Source organism: Ranitomeya imitator, chromosome 1 (assembly GCF_032444005.1).
Source record: "Ranitomeya imitator isolate aRanImi1 chromosome 1, aRanImi1.pri, whole genome shotgun sequence".
Taxonomy (NCBI): Eukaryota; Metazoa; Chordata; class Amphibia; order Anura; family Dendrobatidae; genus Ranitomeya; species Ranitomeya imitator.
The window spans coordinates 695,962,449-695,982,981 of NC_091282.1; the positions used below are offsets into that span (position 1 = coordinate 695,962,449).

General features: G+C 44.9%; 1 protein-coding gene across 1 annotated transcript in view; it reads left to right on the forward strand.

The window, feature by feature from the left end:
- Positions 1–20,533, forward strand: part of UBR1 (ubiquitin protein ligase E3 component n-recognin 1) — a 233,593-nt gene that overhangs the window by 206,741 nt on the left and 6,319 nt on the right. Inside the window, exons 34-44 of the mRNA XM_069730874.1 lie at positions 5,484–5,574; positions 6,093–6,241; positions 6,338–6,393; positions 8,056–8,152; positions 8,527–8,594; positions 8,686–8,836; positions 10,693–10,780; positions 11,220–11,356; positions 12,341–12,449; positions 12,970–13,026; positions 14,303–14,380. Coding sequence (XP_069586975.1) covers positions 5,484–5,574; positions 6,093–6,241; positions 6,338–6,393; positions 8,056–8,152; positions 8,527–8,594; positions 8,686–8,836; positions 10,693–10,780; positions 11,220–11,356; positions 12,341–12,449; positions 12,970–13,026; positions 14,303–14,380 — 1,081 coding nt within the window. The remainder of the gene's footprint in view (positions 1–5,483; positions 5,575–6,092; positions 6,242–6,337; positions 6,394–8,055; positions 8,153–8,526; positions 8,595–8,685; positions 8,837–10,692; positions 10,781–11,219; positions 11,357–12,340; positions 12,450–12,969; positions 13,027–14,302; positions 14,381–20,533) is intronic.

A 20,533-nucleotide genomic window follows, 5' to 3' on the forward strand; every position in this document is an offset into this window, starting at 1 on the left:
ATTTGTCTTAAATGAAAAAACACAAAAAAGAATGAAGCGAAAATGAAAACATTGATTATTTCATACAAAACTCCAAAAATGGGCCAGACAAAAGTACTGGCACCCTGAGCCTAATACTTGGTTGCACAACCTTTAGCCAAAATAACTGCGACCAACCACTTGCGGTAACCATCAATGAGTTTCTTACAATGCTCTGCTGGAATTTTAGACCATTGTTCTTTGGCAAACTGCTCCAGGTCCCTGATATTTGAAGGGTGCCTTCTCCAAACTGCCATTTTTAGATCTCTCCACAGGTGTTCTAAGGGATTCAGGTCTGGACTCATTGCTGGCCACCTTAGAAATCTCCAGTACTTTCTCTCAAACCATTTTCTAGTGCTTTTTGAAGTGTGTTTTGGGTCATTGTCCTGCTGGAAGACCCATGACCTCTGAGGGAGACCCAGCTTTCTCACACTGGGCCCTACATTATGCTGCAAAATTTGTTGGTAGTCTTCAGACTTCATAATGCCATGCACACGGTCAAGCAGTCCAGTGCCAGAGGCAGCAAAGCAACCCCAAAACATCAGGGAACCTCCGCCATGTTTGACTGTATTGACCGTGTTCTTTTCTTTGAATGCCTCTTTTTTTTTTTTTCTCCTGTAAACTCTGTTGATGCCTTTGCCCAAAAAGCTCTACTTTAGTCTCACCTGACCAGAGAACTTTCTTCCAAAACGTTTTAGGCTTTTTTTAAGGTAAACTCCAGCCTGGCTTTTTTTATGTCTCCGGGTAAGAAGTGGGGTCTTCCTGGGTCTCCTACCATACAGTCCCTTTTCATTCAGATGCCGACGGATAGTACAGGTTGACACTGTTGTACCCTCGGTCTGCAGGGCAGCTTGAACTTGTTTGGATGTTAGTCGAGGTTCTGTATCCAACATCCGCACAATCTTGCGTTGAAATCTCTTGTCAATTTTTCTTTTCCGTCCACATCTAGGGAGGTTAGCCACAGTGCCATGGGCTTTAAACTTCTTGATGACACTGCGCACGGTAGACACAGGAACATTCAGGTCTTTGGAGATGGACTTGTAGCCTTGAGATTGCTCATGCTTCCTCACAATTTGGTTTCTCAAGTCCTCAGACAGTTCTTTGGTCTTCTTTCTTTTCTCCATGCTCAATGTGGTACACACAAGGACACAGGACAGAGGTTGAGTCAACTTTAATCCACGTCAACTGGCTGCAAGTGTGATTTAGTTATTGCCAACACCTGTTAGGTGCCACAGGTAAGTTACAGGTGACGTTAATTACACAAATTAGAGAAGCATCACATGATTTTTTGAACAGTGCCAATACTTTTGTCCACCCCCTTTTTTATGTTCGGTGTGGAATTATATCCAATTTGGCTTTAGGACAATTCTTTGTGTTTTTTAATTTAAGACAAATTAAATGAAGATAATAATAACAAAGAATTTGTGTTTGCAATCATTTTCAGGAAGAAAATGAATATTATCTGACAGAATTGCAGGGGTGTCAATACTTTTCGCCATGACTGTATTTGTTGAGTTGTTTTAGGTCCAATATGGGCCGCACACTGCCTCCTTTCTTGGGGACTACGAATAGATTGGAGTAGAACCCTTGGAAGCGCTCTGCCGTGGGGACCGGTACTATGACTCCTGCTTGAAGAAGCGAGGAGACAGCTTGTCGGAAGGCACGAGCCTTGGCCGGTGGTTTTGGGGGGACAGAAAGGAAGAATCTGTCCGATGGGTTGGAGGTTAACTCTATCTTGTATCCGCAAGACACTAGTTCCCTGACCCACCTGTCTTCTGTAATAGGCAGCCAGACTTTATGAAAGAGCGAAAGTCTGCCGCCTATGAGTGGTGTTTTCCAGAGTCCGTGAGTCATGATGAGGAGAAAATCTGAGATTTTCCTCCTCTGGGCTTAGACTGGGCTGCTTTTGACTGCCAGGTCTTGTCCGACCTTTGCGTCGACTGAGAGTTGTCCCTGCGTGGGGAACGGTTACGATTTTGTGCTGGGCGCGAGATGGACCAGCCTGAAGAATTCCGAAAGGATCGGAATCTAGTTTGGTTACGCTTCTTGTAAGTGCGTTTAGGATTCAGTTGGGGAAGAGAGGTACTCTTACCCCCGGTGGCGTTGGATATCATCGTGTCCAACTGTTCACCAAAAAGTCGCCCACTGAGGTAGGGGAGGTGCGTGAGGGACGACTTTGAGGCTGCGTCCGCTTTCCATTCCCGCAGCCAGAAAATACGCCGAATTGTGATGGCATTTGATGCTATCCCCGCTACACCCCTTGCTGAATCCAGAGCTGCATGAAGCATGTAATCTGCTACGACTGCTATTTGAACCGCTTGGTCCGGCAGCTCAGGAGCGGATGCTTGGAGGCCAGCTTGAAAATTTTTGGCCCAGGCCAAAATGGCCATGGCAGCCCAAACTGAAGCGAACGCAGGAGCCAGGGATGCCCCTGCAGCCTCGAAAATTTAATGAGCCATGCGTTCTACCTGCCGGTCTGCTGCATCCCTGAGGGTTGAGCTATCTGGCAGTGAAAGGAGGGTCTGTGCTGCTAGTCTAGAGACTGGGGGTCCACTTCGGGTGGGTCTGTCCATTCCTTGGTATCCTTCTGTGGGAAGAGGTACCTAGCTTCCATATATTTGCGATTAGTGAATTTTTTCTCAGGCTGTGAGAGCTACTTTTTAAGGATCGCCTTAAACCCCGGGTGGTTAAAGAAAACCTTAGTCGGCTTCAGGGGTCCTTCGAAGGAAATCTTGTGTTCTGGGGCCTCTGGTGGCGGAACAGAAATGTCCAGCACCCGATGGATGGAAGAGATTAAGTCCTCAACTAGCGCTGTATTGCTGGGAGGGATTGGGATCAGGGACCTCTCTGTTTCCTTGTCTGAGTCGGAGTCACAGATGTCTTCCGAATCCAGTGTATCACTGAGGCGTCCCCTGCTGGGTGAACTGGGGCGGAGGCCTTCCCTGGTCGGGGATTGCGGAGATCTGCATTGTCTGCCCCTGGAAGGGGACGGTCTAGATAACCTAGAACTACGGTGTCTCTCCCTAGAAGGGGATGACCGTGTGCTATGGGATGATGCAGATGAACGTGACCTGTGGGTCCGCTTGCGTCCTGAGCTAGACGTGGATGTGCCAGGGTCGTCCTGTCCCTGAGTCAAGCTCTCCCTTTGCTGGGTAGCGGTCATAGCCGAGGCATGACTCTGCATAGCCTGAAACAATGTGGAGGTTAGGTTATGTATAGACTGTGTCATAGATTGCGACATCTGAGTGACCCGTTCCGGCGTGGCATTAGACACTGAAGCATTGGCAGGGGCCTCTTGGGGCTCTGACACAGTAGTCTGAGTGCAGTCCTAGCAGTGCAAGTACGTGCTGCCAATCTGTGCAGAATGCATAATGGCAGTCCTGCCTGGTTCTCTTGGACCTTGAGCCCGACATAGTGCACAGAGTGCAAAAGGGCTGGCTATGCAGAGCACCTTACAGGGGTAGCTATGTAGAGGAACCTATAGGGGAGCCTTATAGGGAATATGGATTCACAGCCGAGTAAAACAACCCAGCTGTGATCTTACCCCACCAGTTTGCCCCTAGGTCCAGGTCGAAGAACCACAGTCCTGTGCCCCCTGGAGACTGGCTGGCCTGGTCCTGCTGACTGGGAGATGCAGGGTTAATCCCTCCTGCAGTAGAAATGGCAGCCGAGGAGAAGAGGCAGGGGGAGAATGGGGCGGAGAGCTGAGGAAAAAGGCGTCAAAGCTGTGTAAAAACACGCCCTTTCTGTCTCGATCCGCCCCCTCCGTGACACTGTAGAGTATCATATTTGTCATCCGGGTAGCGGGCTGGGGGGCGGAGAGGAGGCAGCGGCTTCAGCTACGCCGAAGCTGCAGCCTAAATTAGATGCTTGATGCCCAGAAAGGCTCCAGTCCGGCGTGGAAGTCCAGCAGGGGATCGGAACTGAACCGGACCCCCCCCCCCCCCTGGATTTAAAGGCAGGATAGCGGTGGGGCTATAAGCGGAAAGGGGGGCTCTGTGAGCGGTCCCTCTGAGGCAGTATAGAGCTGGTGCTGCCGCAGAGACAGGGGCGCAGGGAGCCCTGTGTCTCTATTGTGCCATGCCTGCCTTCCCTCCCCTCGGCCCCGACAGGAGCCCGCAGCTAGGCTGGGGTCCCTGGATGCAGGCGCAGTGTGCTGGCCCATTGCTGGGAGCTGCAGAGTGCTGCCTCTACAGGCCCTACCTGAGGCGTCTCAACCTAATGCCCCGGAGGGGGATTAGGGAGGGTGCTGCTATGACCTTCAGGGGGCTTCATCCCCGCCTCGACCTCAACCCAGAAACCAAAATGAATTGGGGAAGGAGGGGGGGTCTCGACTTCGAACCAGCACCCGAGGGACTGGGGAAGGAGCGACATAGGGAATAGCCATCTCGACTTCAACCGGGCACCCCGTAATAGGGGGCCGAGGAAGGAGCCATGACTGGAGTCTCACAGGAGACCCACTTTTCTTCATCTGTAATCCGTCGGTAAAAAAACGGAGTAAAAAATCTTAGGTGTGCCTCCTATGCGACACTAAGCAAAAACTGGAGAAGACTGACGCCGTCCAGGGGTGTATACTGCAGAGGAGGAGCCACGGTTAATCTTTTTCAGATTATGCATAGTGTCGCCTCCTAGTGGACAGCAGCATAACACCCATGGTCCTGTGTCCCCCAATGAGGCGACAGAGTAACCAAAATTCTATGTGAAAAATCTATCCTCAATTTAAAAAAAGAAAAATAATGAATAAAGTGCAAAGGCCATGAATTTATGATCAAGCAATGCGCAAAAAAAAAAAGATGCTCCAGTGCAGAGACCATAGACTGTGTAAAGTAGCACAGTGATGTATAAGTAGTATACCTGGGGAATAAGCTGGGTCCCGTGTCCTTTGCACAATATGGTATGCACAGCTGAATAATATATAACTTAACCTTATATTGAGGTTCCCTGGGGTCGCTGTGAATATATTTTCTAATTTTTTTAGTCCTAGACCTGTGCACGTTTTAGAACTATTTTATATTATTGTAATCAATTTCCACTTTTATAAATAAAGGCATATTTTAATTGTATTTCTTGCCTGCATACTTCTTTGGTGGTTTCATGGTCTGTATTGCTTTGGATATGGTTGACTACAAGCTTGCATAGATAAATACTCAGGGTTTAGCACCTTATTAAAATATTTTTGTTTCAAGAGGTACTGAACTGTGCAATTGTGCTCACTTCTATGTATGTGTTAAGACTCTACTTTCAGAAGTGTTTTTTTTTTTTTACTTGAAAGATATCACAGGCTTTTCTCTAGGATTATAAAATGGAAAGAAATTATTCGGGAATCTCGGCCTTTATAAATATCTTTATTATTTTCATAGAGAAACTTATGGGCAGCTTGGCTGACTGAAAAAAAAGCTTGTAAGTAGTGAATATGAATGCTATCCGTATCATGTCAATTAATTTATTTTATTTTTTTATTATAGGAAAAAAGACATTTTCACCACAATTTATTAAAAGTGAAGACAGTCAATTCCATGAATTCAGATCCATTTTGAGCTTTGGGGTACAGGCACCGTAAGTGTCTCATAATAATTTTTTTTATAATTTAACAATTTCACGCATTAACCATTTCCAAAAGAGGATACAAACCCACATGTAGAGAAACCAGACAGTAGCGCACAAAGGCTAAGCCCTATTTGGGCTGAAAGTATACAGGGAGAAAAAGAGATGGCTGCTATACCAGCAAGCATCTGACAGTGTTATACGTCATCACGGCAGCGCCAGTTGGTTTGCAGCTGGACATCTGTGCCCTGAGCCCAATATGAGAAAAGCGCAGTACGAATGATTTTGTTTTTCGTTGTTCTCACGTGACCTAAAGGTCCTGGCCGGATATTCCGTGTCTGCACAGACTGCACTGTGACGGACACCTCCAATGGATAGTCAGTAGGACACATGCAAGTTGTGAAAAGATAGTGAACTTCTAATTGCTTTTTTTAAAGCTTTCATTTAAAATATCATTTTAAAGGTGTTATTAATTTTAGGGTAATTTTAAAGTTTCTTTATAAAATAATCTTTTTGATATGTTTTATCAGACCAAAATATTCCGCTAGTACAAAAGAAATGCTGATCCATTTTGCCAACAATGTGTATGGCACAAATCTGAAGTCTCTACATACTGCAAGTGACCCACGTCTACCTGTGGTGACCTGGAATACATGTGCATTTACCATAGAGTCCATCGGTAAGGATGTAATAACTGTTGTTATCCCACTCAACAACAGCAAACCCAGACACTTATTTAGAGCGTACGTTACAATGTTGCATGTTTTTATTTTAGAGAGTTTACTAAGGGATGAAGACAAACCATTGTTTGGTTCTCTGCAGAATCGGCAGGTAAGGGTCAATGGAAAAAGTAAGGTTAATTGAGTAGACATTAGACAGCGGCTTCTCAATGCTTCCTGTCCCTTAAGAGCATTATCTCAGAGCATCAATGTTTAAGAAGCTTTTCTACCTTGGCTTATGCTGGCGTGGCTTACATGACCTTTTTATTATGACTGCATCTTGCTGACTGCAGGGCTGAAGTTACCGGGCTCTACAAGGAGTCTACTGGTTAGTTTACTGGGTATAGTTAGTGTGTTTGCTTCTGGGATCACCTTTACCAGCCCTTAAAGTGTCCCAAATGTCTTCTGAATTGAGCAATAGCCTTCCATTTCTGTAAAGGTGCTTACATAACGATCAGCTTGGCTGAGCGTTGATGTGTTCTCTATGAGGAGAGCAATGTAAGCTGCAGCCAGAACAAAAGCATCAGGCACATAAATTTAGAACCTTATATACCCTGACAGATGTTAGTAGGCTCCAATGCCTATTGGATGTTCAGATGCCAAAACTTGCATGTTTGGCCATCATTTATTTAATTTTTATGAGGGAGAATAGAAAACATCAAAAGGTTGAAACCAACCACAATTTTTATAAAGGCCAAGGGTACCCAAAAATATTAATGTAAATAGCACATAGGGACCTAAAACATAACATTTAATATACTAGTTAAAATGACATAACCCAACACACACAGACAAACATGTATAATACCAACAGTTGGTCAAACAGTTATCCAAGGAAATCACAGAAAAACGGTACTTAAAGCAGAAAAATACTCTAATTTACAACTGCTTCTCCTGCTAGCATGTCCTTACCCAAAGCTCCACAAAAATGGCTGAAGGAGGGTATATAATAATGCTGCTATTTGTACCTGTGTGCTTTTGCTCAGAAATGTGACATCAAAACAGTATCATCAATTCTCACTGCATCTGCAAAAGTCACTAACACAAAAAATGCACCATAAAGTATGGAACAATCTCACCCGTTCCTGAAGAAGCCATACAAAGAATGCACTCCACCACTCAGTCATTTAGGAGATTCAAAAATTCGGTATAACACTCCATAGACGATTTCTTATTCAGGACCACCTCCCTACGCGTTACATTCCGGGAAAAGGAACTCATCAGGGAATATGAAGGTCAGGTAGCAGTCTTGTATGATGGAATATCCAGCCATCAATACTTTCTATCCTGGGTGGAAAGAGAGCGTCTGCAGTGGGTTGTAGGATCTCCCTTCATCCCGGGATCCCATGACCCAGAAGTTTGGGTCCGACTGTTTTATATAAATGGGCCAATTCCAGGGAGCACAAAATGACCAGTCTGGAGCTGCCCACTGTAGTGATACTCCTATAAGGGATTAAAAAAAACACCACTGATGTCTTCATTGCACCCATTTGTGTACACAATGTACGTATTCAGAGGACTTGTGATGGAAGACTGCTAAACACAGGAAAATTGCAACAATATGTTTGACTTTTCAGTGCCTCAAGTGAAGCAGCTTGGTTAATTTTCCCTTTTTTTAAAAAAAAAAAGTATTATGTACTCATTAGGACTATATCTAATGGCTTCTGCACTTTTCAGGATGCTAGTTGTGTTTTTTTTTTTTTTTTTTTTTTTTTTTTTATATAGGTTATCGATTTTCCGAGAATGTGTTCTATAACCTTTATTCTTCTTGCAGCATGCTGGTCTTAAATCTTTGGTAAAATTTGCAGAAGCACACAGAGTCACATGTAGTCAAACTACAATACAGAACCATCTTGTGCAGTTGCTGGCAGGTGGGTGTCTGCTATCCATGGTATATAACAAGCTGCAGTGTAAATATAGTTTTCATGTTAATAATGTCATTTTATATTTAAAAAAAAAACGCTTTATCAGAAATGTAAATGATGGATTTTTGGTGCGATTTTGACATGGCCATGGGCTCATTGCACTGTTGCACCCTGTCAATGACAGTCTCTAAATTTCTGCCTATGTGTATTAACATTGCTCACTTTGGAGCTCTGCCTGATCTGAATCCCCAGTCCTACAAGGCAACAGTATATAAAAAAAAAAAAAAAATACCCACAGATTAAATCTGATAAATAATTTTCTGTCGCTGAAAACTGATCGGATTATAGTAATCGGCGCCTTTTTACTCTTGTATCTATAGTTTTCTTGCCTAGTATAAAGCTGAAGGGAACGCCGTCCTTTCTGGCTGTGGACGTGTTCCATCTTTTGGTAAGTTTTGTATGTGCACAGAATAAAGTGGCCTTTTTAATGCCAGTAGTATCTGCAATTATTGTCATTATTCCTCTTTTGTTTCTCTTAGGTGGGATCAGTTTTGGCTTTTCCATCCTTATACTGTGAGGAAGGTGTGGAGCTGCAGCCATCATGTGCAATCTCTTCATACAACCATCTCTACCTCTTCCGCTTGCTCACTATCACTCATATTCTGCAAATCATCTTCTCATCAGCCACAGGTAAATAGAACTACAACAATCTGATGAGATTCCCACCCCTAGAGGGTTCGCCTTAATTTACTAATCAATGCTGACCTCATTAGAGCGAAGATCCAGCTTTTGTTTTTGCTCTTTCTTATACCAGTGCAGAGAACTGACATATAGTCCTGTTTACGTGGATATTACTTGATGGCAGTTCCTGCACTGTTCCGCGTTAAGAGCGATCATTTAAAAGGGGCAAAAAACTCAAATTGCAGACTACGGGGAGCTTTATCTACACACACCAGCTCTTACACCCATTGAGCTGGCTTCTGTGCATCCACGGAGCAGGTAAAAAACTGGTAAATACCAGAAGTGATGAGGTCCTGATCTTCAGTCATCTGACTGCGGTGGTCCGTTGAAATGGCGCGTTATCTGATGTGACTCTAACGGTGCCATTCCAATCACCATACCACTGTAGGCCTCAGAGATCAGGTGATCAAAGAACGGGATGCCGCTGTTTATTGTTCCTTCACAGACAAATGGAGTGGCCTGCGCTGGATACACCAGCTTGTGTAGTGAGTAAGAGCCAGTGAGTGCTCTACAGTTTTTTGTTTCATTAACATCCCTGGGATTTACGTGTGAGACAGACCCTAGCGGTTTGTCCATACAATCATTAAGTGATTGCATTGTCCTTTGTGATGGGAAAATCTCTTTAAATAGGATCCAATTGTTTCTACATTGGCAGTAAATAAATCAGAACAAAGCATCCCTTATACACAGTATTAAGGCCGCCATACATGTTAGATGGCTGTCGGGCGAACTTTGATTTGGAGAGCAACCATATCTGCCAGTTCATCCTACAACCATCTCATTCAGTTGAGTGCTTCTGTGTTCTCTATGGGCATGGTCACTGCCGTATGAATCGGACCGCAGTGCACTGACTGGCCGTCGACTCTCTCGATTGTGACCGCTTCATAAATTTCTATGCTGCTGTGACTCTTGGGTCAGGAAAACTGCCGGCCAGTCCGTGCATTGCGATCCATTTTATGTGGCAGTCTGACTGCTCTCTGAGAGAGCCTTCACCAGACATGTCTAGTGGTGTGTTTTGTGAAGTGTATGCCAGCACCATCAGGTGTCCAACCTCCTTTTTCATCTTGTTATATGGCGGCAAAGAAGGGGTCAAACCAAGGGCACGCTAGCTAAAGTAATAAAAATGGGAGGAAGTAGAATGCAATAGGTCGCACTCATTGTTCCTTAATATTCTTCTCTTTATCGCACAAGGGTAAAATAGTGGGTTGCAGGGGTGGACTGAATACGTTGTGGATAATGGCCGTATTTTGCCAAATGGCGCTTCAACGGGGTCTTTGCATGGTCCTGTTGAAGGCCATTTGGCAAGAAATGGCCGTCATCCACAACGTATTCCATCTACCCCTGCAACCCACTATTTTAACTTTGTGAAATAAATAGAAGAATTTTAAGGGCCAGAGAGCGCAACCCTTCTCATTCTACTTCTTCCCGTGTCTAGTGATGTTTTATCTGTGGGAGACAATATGATCAGCAGTCCAAAATCGGATATGCCATATAGATAATTCCCCCTACAAAATATTACCCTGGTCTCCCACACACATTAAACTTCTACTAAACATGTTAGTATTGGTGCACTCGGTCAACATTAGTCTGTTTAATGGCGGGGGGGGGGGGGGGAAGGTTCGTTTTTGCTCCTTGTAGCCAGTCGGAGCACAAATGTATATTTGTGACAGTAACAATGGCCACTGTAAAGTGGCAGACTTCAGACTGTTCGTTGTTAAAGAAAAGGAAAAAAAAAAAAAAATTGGTAGTTTATTATCAATCATTAAAGCTCATACAATATGATCATTTTTCTTAACCTTTGACAGACAATCTGCCATGTGCCGTGCCACGTGACTGCGAGGAAGCTCATGATGCGGCAGCTTTGTGTCAGGACCTTTCACTGGTTATTGAAAGGTAAGTGCAGCCGTATTGTTATCTCTACAAAAGATAATAAACAAGAGTTATATTGAAATCAAAGATTAGTATAAAAAATAGAACGTGTCAATTCAGCAAACCACTCCTGTGTTATATTAAGTATCCCAGTAAACATCCAGGGTAGACACTCTGTGGTCTGGGCGTTCTGCATCATGGAGACTGGTGTAATTACTTTGAAAATCCAGATCAGAATGGCTGTAGAATCCTAATACTAAACAGACTCTTTATGGTTAATTGGACTGCTCAGATGTTAATTTGAATATTAAAGCAGGAAAACTTTCAAGAAGAATCATACAGTCATCACCACAAGTACAACTGTGTTCTCTGGTCTGAGATGTAGTAATGAAGGAAATTTATGATTGTAAAATCGGGAAACAGATCTGATTAAGATGTAATTTGTATGATCTATATGTTACAGCTTTAGAGCAGATGATCTTCCCGGCTGGTATATTTGGGACTGCGTGAAAAAAGGGATTGTCCCTTTCCTGCGTTGTTCTGCGCTGTTCTTCCACTATTTGTTAGGAGTGACGCCACCGGATGAGCTGACGTCCTTAGGTAAACTTGAGTGAATAACTTGTACTGTCATAAATGTTAAGAAATGTGTAGCGAAATCAAGTAACCACTACCACACATCAGCTATGGGGTTTTTAAATATTATTCAAAAATATTTAGAATTGAGTCCTCATTGGCTGATAGCTTTTAATGGCTAACTGAAAAGATGGTAACAAATTGCAAGCTTTCGAGACTACACAGGCCTCTTCATCCGGCAAAGACTTAAACAAATCCTGAAGAATCACATATTTATGACATAGAAAAAAAAAAAAAAAGGAAAAACCATGGATAAGACAGGTGACATGGAGCAGAATTACCATGGGTGATAAACCGTTACGTCCATAAATATTGGGCCAATTCTTAGATAAGGATTGTTTTATTGTCCTGTGATTAAATATTATTCCGGCACTCTGTGGTGAAGGAGTTGGGTATTGTGTAATGCCTAAAGCGTAACTAAACTTTCTCACTGATTTTTCATATTTGTGAGGCACTTGACTTGCCTTCAGATCAGTGAGTAGGCGTCCAAGATTGATAGCGCCCCCCACCAATTGCAAACCAGACCCTAGAAAAGCGTGCACCTTTGGCAGATACAGGAATACAGTGCAGCTCAGGGTACGGCTTCATAGCCTTGTATCTGTACTCTGCGCTGTGTGATCTCTGGGGGTCTTAAAACCCTGACCCCCATCAATCTGCAGGCAATTCAAGTGACTGCTAAATGTTAAAAATCAATAAGTATAGTGACTTATTTTTTAAGCTTCTCCATTATATATTGAATTCATCTCCCTTACTACAGATTTTCTCTCCCATTGCTGAAGCCTGAGACCAGACTGTGGTATTAATCTTCCAGCTGTCACTTCAGTTCACCCAAAGGGCAAAAGGGCTCAAACCTTCCTGCATCTTTAATCAGATTTGAAGTGAAACCTTCCCTGTATCACACACTTTTGTGTCCTTCCTCCTAATCTGAATTTAACGCCATTTCTTTTGCAGCGGCTCCAGAAGAAGAGCTGGAGGCTCTGTGCGGCTACCTCTCTCTACCTACTAACTTATTTGCCCTTTTCCGCGAGTATTGGGACACTGTGAGACCACTTATTCAGAGGTGCGGTTTGTTGAATACATCTGTACTACATACACATAAGCTATCGCAAACAATAAACTGTTCTAAAATACTGTGTCTACAAGCTGGTATTACGTGTAAGGGCCAGGAGCTTGCAGAGTGGCCACAGGTTTGTCCTCACAAGCCACCATTCAGACCGGCCCCGATCCATTGCTTCTCTGTGCGTTCAGAGGCTGAATGTTTGGCCTCGGATTGGTATGTTCTGTCACTAAATCCACAGTCAATATTAAGTGACTCAAAGTTACGTCTGAATGTAATAAATTGCACACTCCTTCCTATATTAGTTGCAGTCATCTATTTTTTTCCTAAGCCACCCCGGAGACAACGTGTAGAGAATACATGATTCTCAAGCTGTGCCTGATGAGGTATAAATAAATGAAATCTCCCTCTGATCTCCAGCTATAACACACATTGCATGAATTATAGAGTACGACTGAGCAGATTTAGTCTGGGCAATTACCAGGCCGCAGCTGTCGCAACTGTCACTCCTTCTGTTCTCTAGGTGGGGATCGGACCCCGCTGTCCTTGGCGTCCTTACTGGTGAAAGAAGCGCAATCAGGTAAGAGATACTTCTAAAACTGTTTCAGTACAATTGCCAAATTTTTGGTGCATTTCAGGTTTTAAAAGGATTTTCCTGCACCCTCCCCCCAACAACCTTGCTCTTGGTTGATCTACACACAGCCTTGTAATTTCTGTGCCGTGTACTGCAGCAGTGTAACATTCACTTCAATGGGATCTGATTTGGGATTTGCATTAGCCATCACTTTTCCAAGTGGATGATAGACTTGAAAGGAAGTGTGTGTTTACTGTCGTGGTAATTAATTTTATCTTCATCCAAAATGTGATGTCCACTTGAAATAGTGGTCGCATGGTTTCAAATCCGAAACCAAATCACTGCACCATCATAGTTTTGGCAATTCGTAATGCATGTTAAGGACTGCTCAGCTCCATTCTGACTTCTACATGCCATCCAGTAGAGTTTTGCCTATCCATCGTACATCCACACAGGGTGAGCTGTGCATATTTCAATGTTTTATCCATCAAGCCCTTTGCTCTTGTATTAACCCTATGAGATCCTTTCTCTTTGTTTCCCTCTACTGCCATTCCTCTGACTTCAATGGGATAACACTGCAATAAGTTAGTATAAGCCCTCCTCCAATATACATGGCCAGCTTGAAAGGTGGCTATCTCTTTAAAAGATTTATTTGTATATTATAGAGACGGAAAAGTGCTGCTAAGTGGGGGGCCAGGTTCCGAAACCCCCAACGATTGCTATAAACACAGCTCTGAATAGCATGGGTTCTGTATAAGCCGTGTAGGAGCTCAATATGTTCTTGAGTCCGTATGCCATTCTCATCACAGCAGTTTTTAAGTGATAACTGGCGGATCTGAAGACCCAGAATTTTCTGTCTCAATAATATATAAAAAAGTCTATGAAAAGGATCTTGGGTAATGGCTTTGGTGTGTGCATTGCCGCTAAGATTGTGGCGCAAATGACCTGTGTTCTAATTACTGTATGAAGCAGGTTTTTGGACGTAGGATGCATGATTGGCCAAAGTTTGCCCTTACTAGGAGTCCCACATCACGTGCATTTTTACTTAACTACCAGTTCTTGAATTCTGCAGCCAGATCTCTCTTAAATGCTGGAACTCTGACTGTGAATTGGAGGTGTCATCCATTAATATAAAAAATATATTCTATATTGGCTTTTACAGTATCAATAAAAGTATTATCATAACCTCTAGTACAGCATCTTGTGGCACAGAACATTGTATAAGATCAGAATATCAAGAAATCACATTGCCGAATAACAGACCATCACTCATCTGCTGCAGGTACCCAAGAAGTCTCAACTCCCTGACAGAGCTGCCAGAAGATTATAGCGTTCTGCTCAATCAAGCTTCCCATTTCAGGTATAGTTCTTTACAGCAGTTCCCTGCCCAATGTTTCCGTTACAGTATAAAATCTAACTCTGTGCACAGGGGCTGAGCTGTGGTTGTTGTCACTGTGGGGTGGACGATGTGTCCAGTCCCAGGAGCATCACCTTCATGTGGGACGTCTAAGAAGCTGCATTATATTATAAAACTCCGTTCACATTTCCTTTTTTTTTTTTTAGTTGCAGTTTAGGGATCAGCAAATGGATCCATTTTGGGCATACGTTTTCCTAACTGATGCATATAGACACCTCCCATCCCCATTGATTATACTGGGGCCTGTTTGATTTCCATTTGGTGTCCGTTGTTAGATCAGAAGATAAAGTGCAGCATGCAGAACTTTTTCTCTCATTGTAAAAAAACAAACATACAATATGTAACCCCCGACAGTCCCCATAATGATCAATGGAGACCCTCAGTTTCCATGTGTTTTGAGCATTAATTTTGGGTATAAATCTTGTCCTACATAGTATTGGAATATACGACTGTGGGATGATGACAGTAGGTAAAAAAGTGTTGGTTCTGCTTGGTGGGCTTTTTTACTCTTCTGGGACTTTAGCCCCCCCTCCCTCCCCCTCCCCCCCCCCCCCCCCCCCCCCCCCAGTTTTAGCCAACTGTCTGTACAAGGCATGAATTATATTTGATCTTCTGCAATAGCACCCTGGAGATTCCCCATCTCAGGCTGTTCCTGCACGTATCTAAAGACAAGCAGGGCAAGTATAACTACCACAATTGTCCCCCTCCTCCCCTATATTTATTTATTTTTTGTTCCCTTCTGGGTGGTTTCTGAGTGCTATATCCCTACTTTTTTATTCCCATTTGGGCTCTCTACCAGGATACTTTAATAGAGGCCTGAGCTGTCATTGCTCCTCACCTTACAGGCATCTGGTGGAGACTTGGGACCTCCAGCCTTATTCTGTCTGCGCTCCGGGAGTGTCCCTTTAAAGGGACACTGTCACCTGAATTTGGAGGGAACAATCTTCAGCCATGGAGGCGGGGTTTTTGGGTGTTTGATTCACCCTTTCCTTACCCGCTGGCTGCATGCTGACTGCAATATTGGATTGAAGTTCATTCTCTGTCCTCCATAGTACACGCCTGCGTAAGGCAAGATTGCACCTTGTGCAGGCATGTACTACGGAGGACAGAGAATGAACTTCAATCTAATATTGCAGCCAGCATGCAGCTAGCGGGTAAGGAAAGGGTGAATCAAACACCCAAAAACCCCGCCTCCATGGCTGAAGATTGTTCCCTCCAAATTCAGGTGACCGTGTCCCTTTAAGCTTTTTCTCAGCATCTTGTATTAGTTTCTTTTGTGGAAGATGGCTTTTTTGGTGACGATAACCTGCATTCACAGGGTGTCTGAGCTCGATGCTTTTTCCTGCAGGGCTCCCTTTCTTGTTCTCATCAAAGCAAGGTGGTCTTGCCCACATTACCAAGGAAATTGTCGTTACGTCCTTTTGCCCACTTCCCGTTCATCCCTGGGAGTGTTGTCTCCACCATCTAAATTTGGTCAGAGCTGTTATGGCCTACTGTTCTGTTAAAATGTCTTTGTAACATTGTGCTAACCTCTCATTTCTCCTTCAGATAGGTAAACTGAGTGGGATGGTAACCCTGTTCATCCCATTGTTTAATAGAGAACAGTCACTAGTGGTCACGCTGTGTCCTCTTGTTGGAACCGAATTGCCCAACACAGTCGGTGATAAGGTGCCTGGGTTTATGGTATGTTTGACTCCTGTCCACCCGCTTCCCTAGAGCATGGCGGCAAGACTGAGTCAGGGCTCACAACGCCATGCATCTTAAGGACTTTTTTTTTTCCATTACAATCTATTGGATTTTTCCAGTTTGTCCGCATGTGGTCCCTAGTCCATACAGGTCCCTTTTTTTTCTCCTAGATCCTTCCCTACTCTAGTCTTTTGAATTGTGGAGAATTCTTCCTCTGTTGGAGTCTGCTGTAGTTTAAGCCAGTCAGTGAAAGACCAGCTAGGGTTTATATCTCTGCTGTTTGTTCTTTACCCTGCACCTATCTTTGTCTTTAAGAAGTAGGTGGCATATTCTTTAACAGTACGTACTAAACTTGAAATACAAAATAAAAGATCTTTCTATTTCAGCACATTTTCTATTCCGTAGATTGCATTCTGCTCTGCCCTCCTGTTCTTTAGGAGGAAGGTGAAGCACTCAACATCCTTTTAGCTAGCATAGGTCCGAGGTGCAGTCATCTAGTTTGTCGTTAGGGCTATCACCGCTCACGCAGGAACCACTAGGGTCTGTGGGATCATGATTTTTAGTCTGTACAGGAGCTAGAAAAGTCATTCTTTTTTTTATTGTTCACTATTTTCCCAAGTGTGTTGCAACACTATTATAACACGTTGGGGAAACACCGCTTCCACCCTATTCCTGGTTCTTCTGTCCTTAGGTTCAAAATTACTTGTTACAGAATTGTTTTTTGTGCTAAACTGAGCTGCCTAGGGAGTGTAGCTCACCAGGCAGAGCCAACACTTTTCCCCCCCTCACGTAGTCTTGAGCTTCCTAGTGGCACACAGTCCTGTACCTTCCACTATGCAGCTAGATAAGGATTTTATGTTAAGTACAGAAATCCATTTACTATCTGTATGTAATATTCTTAATTTGTGTTTTGTATTTACGTAAGTAGTTGGTACAACTGGAAACTTTTTTTTTTTTAAAAGGGTTGTATTTAACAGCAAAAAAGAACTTTTGATTTGTCTTTTAAAATGTGACTTAAAGCAAAATACCGATGTACTGGGGTTTTCTTTCCAAATCTGCAGATAATGCCCCATTTCAGCCAGACTTGTGCGATCCCAGAAGATTTTAGATTTTCTTGATGTAAAACTTTGAAACGTTTTCAGAGTGTGGCTGAAATGCCAGCGGTTTGGGAAAATAACAATATATCAATAAGTTGAATTATGTGAAATTTTAACACAAAGGAACAGATTTATTTCTCCTTCGCCTCATTGGGGGACACAGACCGTGGGTGTATGCTGCTGCCACTAGGAGGCTAACACTAAGTGATACAGAGAAAGTGATCTCCTCCCCTGCAGTATACACCCTCCTGCTGGCTCTGCGTTAACCAGTTCTTGCTTAGTGTCTGTAGGAGGCACATGGGTCTTGTTCAAACCCCACAGTTTTTATTTTATTTCTTTTTCTGCAAATTTTTATTTTTTAATTAACTGAGTGAAGGGGGCGACGGATCCTTTCAAGGTTCCGATCTCCCCCGAATCATCAACAGGCGAGTATACCTCCCCGTACCATCTCTTGCAACGTGGGAAGCCATGCCTGAGCTCACTTCAGGGGCGATGGTTCCTTCACGGTCCCGATCTCCCCACACCAGCAGCAGGCGTCCACATGGAGTGTCGCCTCCATGTATCCTCTTCTGGAGCCAGGCCTAATGTCGGACAACTGGCCCTGTCCACCCGGGGGCTGAACTCCGTGGATGTACAGAGGCCCCTCTATGGCGTCCGAGCAGCCTCCACTGTCCCACCACTGTGAAAGCGGATGGCACAAGGAGGCGGACGGTTCCTCTCCACCTCCCTAACAAAGGTATGATGGATTGAGGTTTATCCCTGCACTGTCCACGCTGCACAGAACGGCGCTGAAACCCACATCCGCGGCGGCTCCATGCCAGGACGTGCACCGATGGTGAGTGGATCCATCTTCAGAGGGATATCTACATGCTGACAGGCAGCCTCAGCCACTTCCCTGTGGCCCACCTCTGAGGTAACGCTCCGGCCGGCTGCAAAAATTTAGCCCCTGGCTTCGGCCGATGTGTAGGCCACATGCCAGAAGCCGCGCTCGCACTATGGCGCCCTAAGGCGGCTCCGCCCTCTTTTTTTGGTGCTTCTCGTCTGGCAACAACGCCCCTCACTTCTACCCCTGGTGTCGCCCGCCGGCTGCAGATATTTAGGCCCCCTATATCGTGTCCGTGGCTATGCCAACCCCCCCGAATTCTCGCTCTCGCAACTCCCGGTGGCCATCCTAGTCCACCCGGCCGGCTCACACAGGGGCGACTGTTTTTGCATTAAAGGGGCACATCGACTCTACATCAGTACCCGTGTAAGGAAATGCCTGACGTAAAGCCACACTGGTCTTAAAGGCGCATTACCAGTATTCCCTGGTCTTAAAGGCGCATGGGCAATCAGAAGCTGGTCACCTAAATGAGCTCAGGAGCCCTCCGCCGCCGACCCTAGCTTAGTACCTAGTTCCCCTCAGTGGACTTCGTCACTTACCGCAATCCATGGTTCTCTGACCAAGAGATTGAATCCCTCCGTGTACCATCTGTGGCTCGGAGTTCTCGCAGGCCGATACACATGGTCCCTATCCTACATGGGAGCCGTCGGCTAGCAGGGGCCGCAAGTATTCTAGAAACGTTCAGGCGTCTAGAAACATACAGGCATCTAGAAAACGGAAGTTTTCGTTTCCTGCTCCATCACCAATGATTTGATGACAACAAGGCTCTGAATATGGATCGGATATGCCTGGACTTGCCAGAGCTTAGAGAAGGATGACTCGCCTATTTATACCATCAACCAATCTCGGTACATTGACGAGGACTCTGGTTCTGCTCTAGACTACGCAGTGTCCCTCATAAGGAGACTAAACTCCCTCGTAGAGCATTTGCCATTCAGTCCGGATAAGCGATTCACTGGACAGAAGCCTCTACGTGGGATACCATGCCTGGTCTGATTAAGGGCGACGGGTCCTTTAAAGGGCACCGATCTCCCCACACCATTAACAGACGAGCACACGGAGTGTCGCCTCCATGTATCCTCTTCTGTATCCAGGCCTAACACCAGACAACCTGTCCTGTTCACCCGGAGACCTGAATTCTGTGGATTTACAGAGGCTCCCTTTTTGGCGTACGAGCACCCCCCTCTGCATCACCACTATTTAGCAGATGATGCAAGAAGGCAGACAATTCCTCTCCACTTCCCTGTTAAGAGGTTGATGGATCGAGGGTTCCTAATTTTTATCTCTGCACCATCAAAAGACAGCGGCGATGGCAAGAGACTATGACCTGCTGGATGCAGCCGCGCATTCTGCCACCTGGCAGATTAACCAGGTAGAATCTCCTTTGGTATTCCTACCAGTATCCCTGCCTGACGTATCTTCAGTTAAAAATACCACGGACTATCAGATCGCAAATCTGGTTCGTTCCGTCTTGTGGCTTCGAGTTCAGTGCTCTATCCTCCCTAGCCGCCGCATGGATTGCTAGAGCAATGGTCTCCTGGCTGGAGACCTTAACTAGGATGGTAATTCTCCCTCGAGACAAGGTCATAGCCCTTCAACAGGGAGCTCGCACACTTGATTACTCATCCCCTCATTTCATTCGATTCGCTAGGAGGGTTCTGAGGAAAAATGGTGACGACAATGGAAGCGGTTTCCTTTGCTCCGCTTGTTTTCAGAAAGTCAAACAGACGATAGTCTCTGAGCTCCTTCTTCATCCAGGGCCTTTCTCCCGGTTCAATGGTTATTAGTAACTACCAAAACCAGTCTTCTTCTCCCTATCATTGCTCTGGAGATCCGAGCGGTAGTCCTACAGCAGGTCCACTGCCTTCTGGCGGGTCACCCTATCCGAATTCAATCGGATAATGCCACCATCATCTAGCAGGTACCCACGGTCAGGCGCCATGACCAAGGTACCTCACATTCTCTGATGGGCCGAGATCTATCATTCGGTGATCTCTGCAGTATATATCCTAGGAGTAGAACTCTGGACGGCAAACAAATTCAGCTGTCAGGGTTCCGCCTCAAGTCAGTTGGAACTTCACCTCGAAGTCTTCCATCAGATCTGCCTTCACTGGAGCTCTCCAGTTGTAGATCGGATGGTGTCCAGACTGAATGCCAATGTACTGGAGTTCGTGGTTCGGCCTCGAGATCCAAGAGCCATCGTACTGCATGCTCTGGTTCTCCCGTGGTACCAGTTTCCCTAACTCCCCTTCCACTACTTCGGAAAACCTTTCGGAAGCAGAAAAGGCCCCAGTGATCCTCCGAGATCCACACAGTTTTTGTTTGCGGAGCTAGTATCTTTCCGCCGTCTTGCAGCAATACTGCAAGTAGGGACTTTCTCACAGGAAGTTTTCACACGTAGTTCTTCCCTATCGCATACCGTTGGATCAT